The following is a 12084-nucleotide window of genomic DNA, read 5'->3' as shown; positions in this document are numbered from 1 at the left end:
GGAGGAGAAAGGGAGGTGGAAAAAGGGGCCCACCCCAGAGGGGGTGGAACTCTCTGTACATTTGTATATATTTAGGGAGGACAGGGTGGGGGTGGGGATACAGATGTAGCAGGTGGGTGGGGCTATGAGGGTCGGTAATTTAGAGACAGCCGGGGTCCCAGCCCTAGAGTGTCAGCAGGAGAGGGCAGGCCCCCAGGACTCAGGACTGTGGGGCTGGTCCTGCTTCCTGCCCCTCTCCAGGCCCAGCTTCCCTTTTGGCAGGGGGAGTGTGTGGTCCAGCAGGCCTGGCCCAGCTCCCAGTTCCCTCTGCCCCAACCCCACTCCCAGAGTCCCCTCCGCAGGGAGAGGCAGATCTTTCAGAACTTGGCTGAGCTTGGGGGTGGGGAAGGGGGCCTCCTCAGGCCTCTCTGCCTCCAGTCTGGTTTTATAAAGTGCTGACAAAGTTGGGAATAAAGAGGCATAAAGAATTCTCTGTGTGTATATGTGACTAAGCTGGGAGCTGGGGCAGGGCTGGGCATATGCATGACTCGGTCCCTGGGAAAAGGAAACACAGGCCCCAGCCAGGACAAGGAGCCTCCATCCTCAAAGCCCTCCCTGTCCCCATGCCTGCCTTTCAAAAACTCAGGAATCACTAGCCGGGACTTCCTGGTGGTCCAGTGGTTAACACTCTGTGCTCCCAATGCAGGGGGCCCGGATTCGATGCCTGTTCAGGGAACTAGATCCCACATGCCACAACTAAAAGAGGCCGCACGCCGCGACTAAAGTTCCGCATGCCATAATGAAGATACCATGTGCTGCAACTAAGACCCGGCGCAGCCAAATAAATAAATACTTTAAAAAAAAAAAAAAAAGAACCACTAGTCCACACTCAGCCAGTTTATTAAAGGCAGGGAGCTTCATCAGGACTGCAGAGGAGAGAGGTTGGGCGACACCGCCCCTCCTCTCTCAGCTCCCCCCCCTTCTCCAACAACTCATCTACAGCCCAGCCCCCCAGGGGACCCTAGGAGGTGGGGCTGGCGTCAGGCAGATTGCACTGCATAAATACTCGGAGGCCACAGCCTGAATCAGCAGCGTCAAGAGGGCAGGGAGACCGGGTTTGGGGCAGAAAGGGGTGGCTCCAAGGGTACCTCTTCCAGGCTTGCTCTAAGCCCAAGGGTCCCCCAAGCCAGAGAGAGGGGGCCAGCGGGCTGCCCTGGGGTCTGAGGCTGCGGCCAGCCCTGTCCTGCGAGGCTGGCAGGTGGCTCCGGGTGGCTGGGGAAGAGCGGGGCGGGGCACCGCCTTGCCAGGGTTCAGGGGCGCAGGGCGGGGTCAGGTGCTGTTGCCCTGCTCCTGCTCGAAGAGCAGCATGGCCAGCTGGGTGCGGGAGCCGAGGCTCTCGAGCGCACTCTGGCGGCAGCGGTGGTACAGGTCCTCGCTAAGCCGCGCGCTACACGTCTGGGCCCGATAGCGCTGCAGCAGCGCGGGCTCCACCGCCCGCAGCACGTGCAGGCTGGAGAAGCGCAGGAACAGCTCATACACATCCAGGCTCTCCAGCAGCTCCTCCTCCTGCTCCGAGGCCGCCGCCAGCCGCGCTCGGGCCGCCACGTAGTCGGAGTTGTAGAAGCAGGCCTCGCTGGCCGCCTGGCGATCAAAGCGGCCTGTGTCTCGGCCTAATTCAGGGGGTCCCGGGCCCTGGGGTGGGGCGACGGCCGGGTGGAAGGCCTGGAAGTGCATGGGAAAGAAGGCTTGCCAGCCAGAGATGGCATGCATGCGGCAGCGGTTCAGGAAGTCCGGGGTGAGCACCGTGTCTGGCCCGGCCAGCAGGAACAGCGTGTCCAGTGGGTGCTTCTTGGAGAGCAGATCCATGAGGCGCAGCGGTGAGGGTGTGGCTGTCTGCACGCTGAGCCAGGGCACCCGGGCACCGGGGAAACGCCGCTCCAGCTCTGCCACACGGGCCTTGACAGGTGCAAAGACATCGGCGTGGGCCGCCCGCTGGGCCTGTCGTGGCTCATACAGTAGCAGCAGGGTCAGGGTGGCCGCAGAATCGCCAGGCTCCAGTGCAGCCACGGCGAAGGCCTCCAGGAAGCCAGGGGCCAGGTCACACTCGGCTGCAGCCAGTGGCAGTAACACGGTGAGACGCGAGGCCTCGGTGACATAGGGCACGGGCAAGATCTCCACGCGACTCAGTGGCCGTAGCAGCTGCACTCGGCGGGTGAGGGGCCGGCGGCCACCCTGGGGGGTCAATGCCTCCAGCTGCAAGTCCAGCGTGTACTCCATACCCCGGGCAGGATCGAAGCGTCGGTAGCCATTAACCAGCTGCTGCTTCTGGAGCCGCAGGGCCGGGTGGTACCGGCGGTTGAGCTCCTCCAGGGCTGCCCCCAGAACATCGGCCACATCAGCCTGGTCAGCCCCACGCAGTGGGCAGCGGGGCGAGCCATCAGCGCAGGAGAAAGCATGCTGCTCTGTGAAATAGTCCCAGCGCAGCACCTCAAAGCGGGAGGCCGGGCGGGACGGCGCTGGAATGCCCACGGGCCAGGTGGCTGCCCGCTCCCCATCCGCTGCCAGACGGCTGGTGTTCTGGATCTCCCACTGGGTTGGAGGAACAGGCCATGAGCGAGGCATAGACCACAGGGGCCAGCACACAGCTGGGGGGCTGGGCAGGCAGAAGGTGCCACTCAGGACAGGTTCCCAGTCCCTTGCCAACCTCTGCCCACCCAGGGCCCCCACTTATTCTTTCCCCAGATGGAGGCAGCCTAAGACTTAAATGGGGGTCTCTGGAGAGGCTCCAGAGAAAAGGGAGAAGCAGACAGGGACTGGGAAGCAGGTTTGTTCTGTGATTCTTGTGCTAATTTTGTATTTCCCTGGGATCTCTGAGACCTCTCAGGATGCCCTCACCCCCCCACCTCCAGCCCAGACCATACCTGTAACTCCTGGATCTCCTGGTATGTGCGTTCCAGTTCAGCTCGGGCAAAAGCCTTGTGCAGCTGGTACATGTGCACAGGGTCACGGACAGGGTGAGCTGTCAGGGCACTGCGGAAACGAGGGTCCCCCTCCTGCACGGGCTCCCCAGGGCTCAGCTCCAGGTAGCTATAGTGGACTCCCTGGGGAGAGGAAGGGAAGTGGGAAACATGAGGGGAGAGTCGCCCCCCACCCCCACCCCATAGTTTGTGTCTCATCCCTCCATCCTATGACCTGCTGTGGACTTGGGGTCAGAATTCTGTGGGCTTCAGTCTATCTTGACCAGTTGTGAGCTTGTGTGACCTTGAGCAAGCCTCTGCTAGCTCATCTGTGAAACGGGCATGCATCCTATCTCAGAGCTGTCCAGGGGCTCAAATAAAATAATAATGGCCAACACCAAACACCTAGTATGTGCAAGGCTCCCTTATTTTTTCTAATCCTTATAACAGCCCTGAGAAAAAATTATTTCCATTGGTATGGATGAGGATACCGAGGCTCAGGAGATTCAGTAATTTACCCAAGGTCACAGGGATAGAAGATGACAGAACTGCATGGAAACCCAGGCCCATATCTCCAACCACCCCCTCTGCCTCTCAGGGGAAAGTGCACACGCCCAGACAGGAGGCACCAGTGGGGTGGCTTATCTTCCTACCTCGTGGCCGCCAGTGCAGCCCACCCCTGTGGCATCGAGGATGCAGCGGCCCAGCCACTCATCCGGGTGCGCACTGACGATGTCGTTGCGGCAGGCTTCCAGGTGGGGGCGCAGCTGCTGCAGCAGTGTGCGTGACAGCAGCACCCCAAAGCCACCGTGGCAGTAGCGGCCTGGGGCGGGCTCTCCACTGATGAAGTCCTGGGGCCGGCCCAGATAGAGGTGGGCAGCGGCTGCCAGGCTGAGGTGGCCAGCTAGGCGAGCCAGTCCGTGCGCCTCGGTGTAGGTGGCATCGGGCACTAGGAAGAACCAGTCAAAGTCGTTGCCGTGCTGCTCCAGCAGGTGGCGCAGTGCCAGGTGCAGGTGCCCGATGGGCCGCTCCTCGCCTAGCGTCACCACGGCCATCCCCGGTGGTGCCCGGCGGCCCCGCGAGCCTGTCAGGAACACCACACGCTCTAGCCGGTGCCCCAGCGTGCGGTTCACAGCCACACCCAGTGTGGGCAACGTGGCCTGTGAGGTCAGCACCGCCACGAGCAGCCTCTGCCTGATGCCCAGCTCTGTGCTGATGTAGCGGGTCCTGGGGGTGGGGGAAGAAGATGGCACAAGGTTACTAAAAAGACAACAGGGCAGGTAGAGGGCAGCATACACAGGCTCCGGCAGGTCATGTCCTCTTTGGGCCTGTTTCATTTATGATAGAATAACAACTCTCCCCCAGGGATCACGAGTATTTAAGGGAAATACTGGCCTTACCATAGTGCTTTTGGGAGATGGCATTATCCATGCAGATATGAGAGATATATTTGGGGTCTGATTCCCTGTTTCATTCCTTAGTGGTTGAGTCCTTGAGCAAGTTATTAAACCCATCCGAGCCTTGGGTAGCCTCATCTGTAAAATGGGGCTGATTGTATCTCTTTAAAGCACTTAGCCAAATGCTTGGCACATAGGTGCTCCACACATCATGTATACACTTATTTCTAAATAATATGCCATTATACCACAAATACATCACGTAAATGATGTAACAGAATAAACGGCATAGAGATGTAGTGAATGTGTTGGGGGGGGGGGTCAGGGGTTCCAGAAACTTACCTTCCGTAACACAGAAGGTAAGTTGCAGAACTGGAATTTGAACTCGGTGTTACTTCGGAGAAATTATTTCAACTCATAGGCAGAGAGGCATTAATGGAATGGGTACATCACCCTTTTCCCACAAACCTCCATCCCCCCCTCCCCCAGGTGCCCACCCAGGAACAAGAGATACAGGTAATCCTAGTTCTCTCTTTTCTCTTTCCCTCTCTCTATGCACCCACTCTATATACTAGTCATTTCTCTAAACCTAACACCGAGCCAGGGAGCTATGAGGACCTCTGGGGGGTCCATGGGGTCAAGCAGGTTTAGGGCAGAGGCGGGCAAGTTCTGCCCAGGCCTGGATGGGGCCCAGAGAGGCCTCAGATGGGCTCCAAACCTCCATGGGAAGCAGGGCCGTCGGAAATTATCGGGGCCCAAAGACTTCCTGGCCGGTCAGACCCTTCCTTCCGGGGCCTGACCCAGCCCCTGGCGGCCTCCACTGCGCGTCCGTCCCAGCCGGTTCCCAGGGGGTGGGACTGGCGAGTCTGATCCCTACCTGACGGCCTTTTTGGCGGCCTGGCCAGGCTGTGCGGGGTGGTAGGGTAAGACACGCGGCTCCCAGTTGTCCCCGGCGCCTGCACCGGCCCCGGGCCTCTCGCGCTCCGCTCCGGGCTGCACCGAGTTGGGCCGGCGCGCCGCGTTGGTGTTGCCGCGCGGCGGCAGCTCAGAATCTCCGGGTTGGGGCGGCCCTGGGCCACAAGGCTCCTCCACCCAGGTGACGCTGAGCAGGCTCAGAGTGAAGCCCAAGGAGATGCCCACGGCCACGGGCCCTGCGGGCCGCAGCACCGACAACAGCAGCGATGCCCGCATGGCGCCCGGACCGCGGGCCCCCGGCCCTGGAGCAGCCCCAGAGCAGCAAGAGGAGGCTTCGAGGGGGCGGGACCGGGGAGGGGGCGGATCCGGAGGGCCCGAGCCAAGCGGGCGGGCCCCCCTCCCTCCCCGCCGAGCCGAATCCCCTGCGCCGCGTTCCGATCGCCCTCCAGCTGCCGCTCGGTACCGCGCAGGGTCCCGGCGCTGGGCGCGGGAGCCTCAGCGGAGGCCGCCGCTGTCCGACGTGTCACTGGGAGGGCCCCGCCCCCGGGGTGGGGTCTCGGGCTCCGGCTACCGGAGAGGGAGGAGAAGGGGGAGGTTAAAGGGGAAGGACCCCCGGAAGTGCCCCCTCCTCAGTGCGGGAGAGGCAGACGTCGGGGGCGGAGTCCCCTACCTCCCTCCGGCGTGGTTGGTGCGTCCTGTGTGACGTCAGAAGCAGCCCGCCCCTGCCTGGATGGTGCGCCCTGAGTGACGTAAGGAGCAGAGGCCGGAGCTGTCCATCAGCACCAAAGGCCGCGGGCGGGCTCAGGGCATGGGGCCGCGGCTCTGGGGCAGCCCGAGCCCCTACTCCTGCTCCTTTCCCTTCCCCAGGCCCAGCCTAAGTGCCCGGACGTCGCGGGACTGGAGTGCCAGCTGGTGTTGGAGGCGGAGCGGCGTCGCCGCCGCGCAGGGACCGGTCCCTCCGGCCCAACAGCCCCCTTCCCCTCACCGCGGACTTTTACCGGACACCAGTCAGCTGGAGCCTCTGGCGCCCGGCAACCCCGGCCGGAGAGCCTCCTTCGCTCAGAAGCTCAGGTCGCCTCCAGCCCAGGTAGATCTTGGACAATCCCAGATATAGCCGCCCACAGACCGGTCTCCTGGCTGCCTCCTCACCGGCAGCACACTGCCCTCATCTCCCCCCAACCCAGTCCCCCTTTTAACTTCTTCATCCCAGCTCCCTCTAGCCAGGCACTTTTCCCCTCCTTTGTCTTTTGTCCCTTACTTCAGGGATGCTTCCAGAGCTGTGTGATGTGGGCACCACTCCTTTGTCCACTGTGTCCTTCCCTAGTTCTCCACTCCTATTCTCACCCTCATCCTGGTGGAGACCCAGGACTCCTCCTTGACCCCAACTTCCTCTCTGTCAGGCTGACGTGGGAGGGTGACTCCCTACTGTTCCCAGCACTATGCCGGGCACTGCGGCGACACTTCGGTTCCAGCTGCTGCCCCCCGAGCCAGATGATGCCTTCTGGGGTGCACCCTGCGAACAGCCCCTGGAGCGCAGGTACCAGGCACTGCCAGCCCTCGTCTGCATCATGTGCTGTCTGTTTGGAGTCGTCTACTGCTTCTTCGGTGAGACCCCATCTCATTCCTCACTCGGGCCCCCCACTGTTTCCTCAAGTTATTTTCCTGAGGCACCCCAAACCTTCTTTAGAACTTTACCACTACCATGAACTAGCTTTCGTTTCTCTTTTTTTCATCCCACACGTTTGTAGATAATTTAGACTCTAGATCCTAGAGAACACAGGGTTTTGAATTAGGCATGCTTGAATTTGAACCTGGTTCTGCACTTTACTAATTATGATGCCTTGGGCACATTAACCTTTCTAAGCCTCAGTTTTCTCATCTGAACAGTGGGAACAAAGATATTTGTCTCACACGGGGGGCGGGGGCGCTGTGAGAATTAGTAAGTACTCGATAAATAATAGCTATTGTGGTGAAGATGTGTTTAGGTCACTGTGCTAGGTAGGCATTGAAAACATTTAGGAGGGTGAGTTAACGTGGTCCCTTACCACAGGGCATATTGTCTGATGAAGAAGAGACTTCTGGAACATTCACATCTGTGATACATATTACAGGAAGCTAAATGATACATATTAGAGTCACACACATGGAGATGTGTGTACAAGTCAGCCTCCAGTAATTGGGGCTGCTGTGGATAGTTGTCCAGGATGCACAAGGGAGTTCAGTTGGAAAGGCAAGTGGGGGCTGAAATCCAGCCCATGCTCTACTTGCCAAACTCTAGACCTTGGCACAAGGCTGCTTTGCCTAGAGGAAGGCAAACTATTTCTAATTTGCACCAAGGTGCCAGATGGTCTAGTGGAGTAAGTGCCCAGTGACTCTACAGCAAGAGGTACCGAACTTCAGGTAAAGGAGAGCTTTATGGGCTGGGCATCCAAGGAACGCCTCCAGGCAGAGCATTATAGGTGGCTGGGTGAAGTGAAAAGGAGGCTTGGAGGTCTGAGTTCCAGGTTGAGCAGAAGTGGGGCAGGACTTGTGCTCGGCAGCCTTTACATCTCCCCCTTGAATGGCTGGATAGTAGGCAGGGATGGGAGCCAGATGGTCCCTCCACTTCCACCCCCAGACTCTGGACCAAACAACTGCAGAGTGGGCAGGGGAAAGAGCCCCTCTAAGGGTTCAGGACACATTCTGGGTCTCCAAGGAGTCTCTGTGACCTCGCCCCCTCCACTATTCCTACCCACTCCCTCTACAGTTGCTCAGTGCAGCCTGCCATTCCCTCTCCTGGGCTTCCCTGACACCCTACCCTTCTTGGAGGCTCCCACTCTCGGGCTCTTGGACTCTTTGAGCCCTTGTGCATGCCCTACTCCTCTTTCTGACCCCAGAACCTCCTGGACTCCAATGCTTCCCCCCATTCTTAGAACGGACTCTCCTCTTTATGACCTTTCTCTTTGGCTCTCCCTGACCCTTTGACCCCCATCTCTGACTTCCATCTTCTCAGCTTTTCAGGATCTACAAGTCCCTCACACTTCCAGGTACCCTTAATGGGCCTAATGGCCCTATAACCTCCATTTTTCTGAAACACCACAGCCACTATTTCCCCCGATAATCCTCTCTGACCCCCTATGCTCCTTGTAAGCCCCAGTGACCCCTAACTACCCCCCAGCTATCTCATTACCTTCCATCCCTCTGACTCCCTCTATTACTCCTAACATAGGGGAATCCCTATGACCCCATCATCTGTTTGCCGCCACCATGATTTCAATGATTCCATTTCTCTGGCTTCAGTATTACCCTCGCTCAGAAACCATTTCATACTCTCAATGATTCCACATCCGTCAGTTCCCCTGACCTGAAAAGACCTCATCTTTCTGAACCCGTGTGACCTCACCTCTTGAGTTCTTTCTGACTTCCAAATGCCTCATCACCCTGAACAATCCCTCTCGAAAGAGCCCAGTGACTCTACTGCTGATCCACTTGTGACCCCAGGGGCCTCTCTCTCTGACCTCTATGATCCCAAAGACCCCAGTGACCCTATTACTGAGTCGCCCTTGACTCCAATGATCCATCGCTATCTCAGAAATCCAGCACTCATCTCAATGACTGCCGCTCTGTTTTCCCAGTGACTCCCGATGACCTGTTTCTCTGATCGTCCTTGACCCCAGTGGTCCCTTCACTGCCACCCTCAGGACCCCAATGACCCCCAATTCTCTGATCTTAGTGGCCTGCCTCTGGTTCCCCTGGGATTCCTTGTCCTTGACCCCTCTGACCTCCTACCTCCAGCCCAGTGACCTCGTTTTGGGCTCTCACTAGCCGCTGTTCCCTTCCAGGTTACCGCTGCTTCAAGGCAGTACTCTTCCTCACGGGGTTGCTGTTTGGCTCGGTGGTCATCTTCCTGCTGTGCTACCGAGAGCGGGTGCTGGAGACGCAGCTGAGTGCTGGGGCGAGCGCAGGCATCGCGCTGGGCATCGGGCTGCTCTGCGGGCTGGTGGCCATGCTGGTGCGCAGCGTGGGCCTCTTCCTGGTAGGGCTGCTGCTCGGCCTACTGCTCGCCGCTGCCGCCCTACTGGGCTCCGCGCCCTACTACCAGCCAGGCTCTGTTTGGGGCCCCCTGGGGCTGCTGCTGGGGGGCGGCCTGCTCTGCGCCCTGCTCACGCTGCGCTGGCCCCGCCCGCTCACCACCCTGGCCACCGCCGTGACGGGTGCCGCGCTCATCGCCACGGCTGCCGACTACTTTGCTGAGCTGCTGCTGCTGGGGCGCTACGCGGTGGAGCGTCTGCGGGCTGCCCCCGTGCCCCCCCTCTGCTGGCGGAGCTGGGCCCTGCTGGCACTTTGGCCCCTGCTCAGCCTGATGGGCGTTCTGGTGCAGTGGCGGGTGACCGCCGAGCGGGACTCCCACACGGAAGGTGAGGAGGCACAGGCCAGGGTGGCCGTGAGAGAAATGGGTGCTTGAGGGGGGGTGGGTCTGAGCGACGGTGGATGGGGGAAGGAGCTGTACACACCAGCAGCGGAAGGCCTCAGCTGAGTTAGAGAGCTGACCGGCTCCGGGTCTGGGAGCTTCAGTGCCCGGATGGGCACTTCAGTGCCACCATTCCTGCCACAACAACAGATGGAGCAGCGGCTCTGTGCCAGCCCATTCCAGGCACTGGGGATGCAACAGAGACAAAACAGAAAGGGCCCCTGCCCTGATGGGGTTGCATTCAGGGTGGGGGAGACAGACACTAGACACGCAAATTAACAAGATAATTCCCATTGTGTGGAGTGATATGAAAGAGACGTGCAGAGTGATGTGAAATACAGACAGGGTGGCCAAGGAAGGTCACTTGGAAGAAGTGACATTTAAGCAGAGACCTGAAGGATAAGGGGCCAGCCATGCAAAGAGCTCGAGAAGAGGGAATAGCAAGGGCGAAGGGAATGAGCTTGGCCTGTTGAGGAAGTCGGGCGGGAGTGGTGGGTGAGGGATGCCGATTGTGTGGGCACCGTGGGCCATGATGAGGACTCTGGATTTCATTAGATGGGTGGTGAGATGCCACTGGAGGTTTAAAGGAGGGAGGATATAGTCTAATTTAGCATTTGGGATGCTCATTCTGGCTGCTGAGTGTAGAAAGCATCAGGGAAGGCAGGCATAGAAGGGGAACCAGTGAGGAGGCAGCTTAGTTGTCCAGTCGAGAGATGATGATGGCTGGTCTAGGTGAGTCACCTATGGCTCCAGACTGGGAGAGGGGTAGCAGCTGGGAAGCAGGCACCTAGAGTCTAGGAAGCTTCCATAAAGACCTTTGGAAGAAAAGAACTGTGCGAAGTCCCATCTGGGAGGTGGGACACCAGGAAAGTAAAGGAGGAGAGGTTTCGGATGAGGGGAATCTGGGAGCCTGGAGCCCTCAGGTTAGAAGGGATGGGGAGGCTTGGGCGAGATGAGGCACGTGGGCCTCTGAGACCCTGCTCTGCCCACCCCTTCACAGTGGTCATCAGCCGGCAGCGCCGTCGTGTGCAGCTGATGAGGATTCGGCAGCAGGAAGAGCGCAAGGAGAAGCGGCGCAAGAAGAGACCCCCAAGGCCTCCCCCTAGAGGCCCCCGGGCTCCTCCAAGGCCTGGGCCCCCTGACCCTGCTTATCGGCGCAGGCCAGTGCCCATCAAACGCTTCAACGGAGACATCCTCTCCCCGGTGAGCACCCCGAGTGGGGAGAAGGGAGTGTTGTAGACTCTGTCCAAGCAGGACTGGGCCTTCCCCAGGGGCTGGTCACTGTCTAGAAGGCCTAGCGCTTGTCCACCCATCGTAACCCCTGTACTGGGAGCCTGATGGGTGGGGGAGAGGTGTCCTGAGAGCGAGTTTTAATGAGGTATAGTGCGGGGTAGCGTCTCAGTGCTGTGGACTCTGGTCTGTGGTGAGGTCCTAGGCTGACAGCAGATCATGATGCGTCTCAGGCTTGTGACAGTGCAGGCTGAGGATGTCTGCCTGGGTGGCTTTCAGGGCAGGGCTCTGCAGTGGCACTCTCACACCTGTGTTTACTCTCCCACAGAGCTACATCCAGAGCTTCCGGGACCGGCAGACAGGGAGCTCGCTGAGCTCCTTCATGGCCTCGCCCACAGATGCAGACTATGAGTACGGGTCCCGGGGACCGCTGACGGCCTGCTCTGGGCCCCCCATGCGGGTATAGCAGTCTCTCTGCTCCTGCCTGCCTACACTCATCGGTCACCAGCTCTGCCAGCTTGGGGAGGCCCGTTGGGCCATGACTCAGCCCACCTGGCCCTGTGGCCTTTGGCTGTCTCTCTCCCCACCCTGGAGAGGGATGGCCTGGCCGCCAGAAGGAAGGACCTATCTCAGGCTCGGCCTGGCCTGAGGGGAGAGCCTCCGCCCAAGCTCCCGAGGGGCTCCTGAGGGACGCGAGTGTGAGCCCCGCTGGGGTGTGCTCAGGGTTGTGAGTGTGTCGCCTGTGTGTGCGTGCGTGGAGGGGTGGGCTTGGAGAGGACACTGGGACCCCTGCCTTAGATTTCTGATTGGTAGGGCTTCTCCGAGGGTGGCCCTGCTTCCTCTCCCACTGCTGGGGTCCCATGGGCTACTCTCCTGCATGTCTAAGCGGAGGAGGTCTACCTTCCTCCCCTATCGCCTCCACCTCTCAGCCGGACTCACCTAAGACTTCTTGTCCTTGTCCATGGGGCAGACTGCAGCAGCCCTCACCCTGGTCCCCTGTCCTCTGTAAGCCACCAGCCTGAGGGCAGTGGCAGGGAATGGGGGTGGGCGGGTGCTGCTCTGGGCTGGGTTAGGGAAGGGGGCTGGGGGAGGGGCTTAAATGCACGGTGCATGTCTGGTGTCGGTCATGCCACCCTGGACACCTCATGCTTCTGTC

General features: G+C 59.7%; 2 protein-coding genes across 3 annotated transcripts; one reads left to right on the top strand and one right to left on the bottom strand.

Moving 5' to 3' along the window:
* Nucleotides 1–861: 861 nt before the first annotated feature.
* CHPF (chondroitin polymerizing factor) lies at nucleotides 862–5739 on the bottom strand. Its single transcript, XM_068544361.1, has 4 exons — nucleotides 5211–5739; nucleotides 3590–4163; nucleotides 2901–3080; nucleotides 862–2568 (listed from the first exon to the last, which is right to left on the bottom strand). Exons 1-4 carry the CDS (start codon nucleotides 5522–5524, stop codon nucleotides 1309–1311), a joined length of 2328 nt encoding a protein of 775 aa, XP_068400462.1. The 5' UTR covers nucleotides 5525–5739; the 3' UTR covers nucleotides 862–1308.
* TMEM198 (transmembrane protein 198) lies at nucleotides 5156–11937 on the top strand. Of its 2 annotated transcripts, XM_068544363.1 has the most exons (6): nucleotides 5156–5997; nucleotides 6116–6335; nucleotides 6649–6853; nucleotides 9070–9645; nucleotides 10699–10901; nucleotides 11257–11937. In XM_068544363.1, the coding sequence occupies exons 3-6, from the start codon at nucleotides 6688–6690 to the stop codon at nucleotides 11392–11394; spliced, it is 1083 nt and encodes a 360-aa protein (XP_068400464.1). In that variant the 5' UTR covers nucleotides 5156–5997; nucleotides 6116–6335; nucleotides 6649–6687; the 3' UTR covers nucleotides 11395–11937. The 2 variants fall into 2 exon arrangements, with proteins under 2 accessions (XP_068400464.1, XP_068400463.1); XM_068544362.1 differs by having other exon boundaries at nucleotides 5156–6335.
* The last annotated feature ends 147 nt before the right edge of the window (nucleotides 11938–12084 follow it).

This window comes from Eschrichtius robustus, chromosome 5, assembly GCF_028021215.1.
Source record: "Eschrichtius robustus isolate mEscRob2 chromosome 5, mEscRob2.pri, whole genome shotgun sequence".
Lineage (NCBI taxonomy): Eukaryota > Metazoa > Chordata > Mammalia > Artiodactyla > Eschrichtiidae > Eschrichtius > Eschrichtius robustus.
Note: the sequence above shows the minus strand (reverse complement) of the source record. Positions and strands in the feature narration are given on the sequence as shown.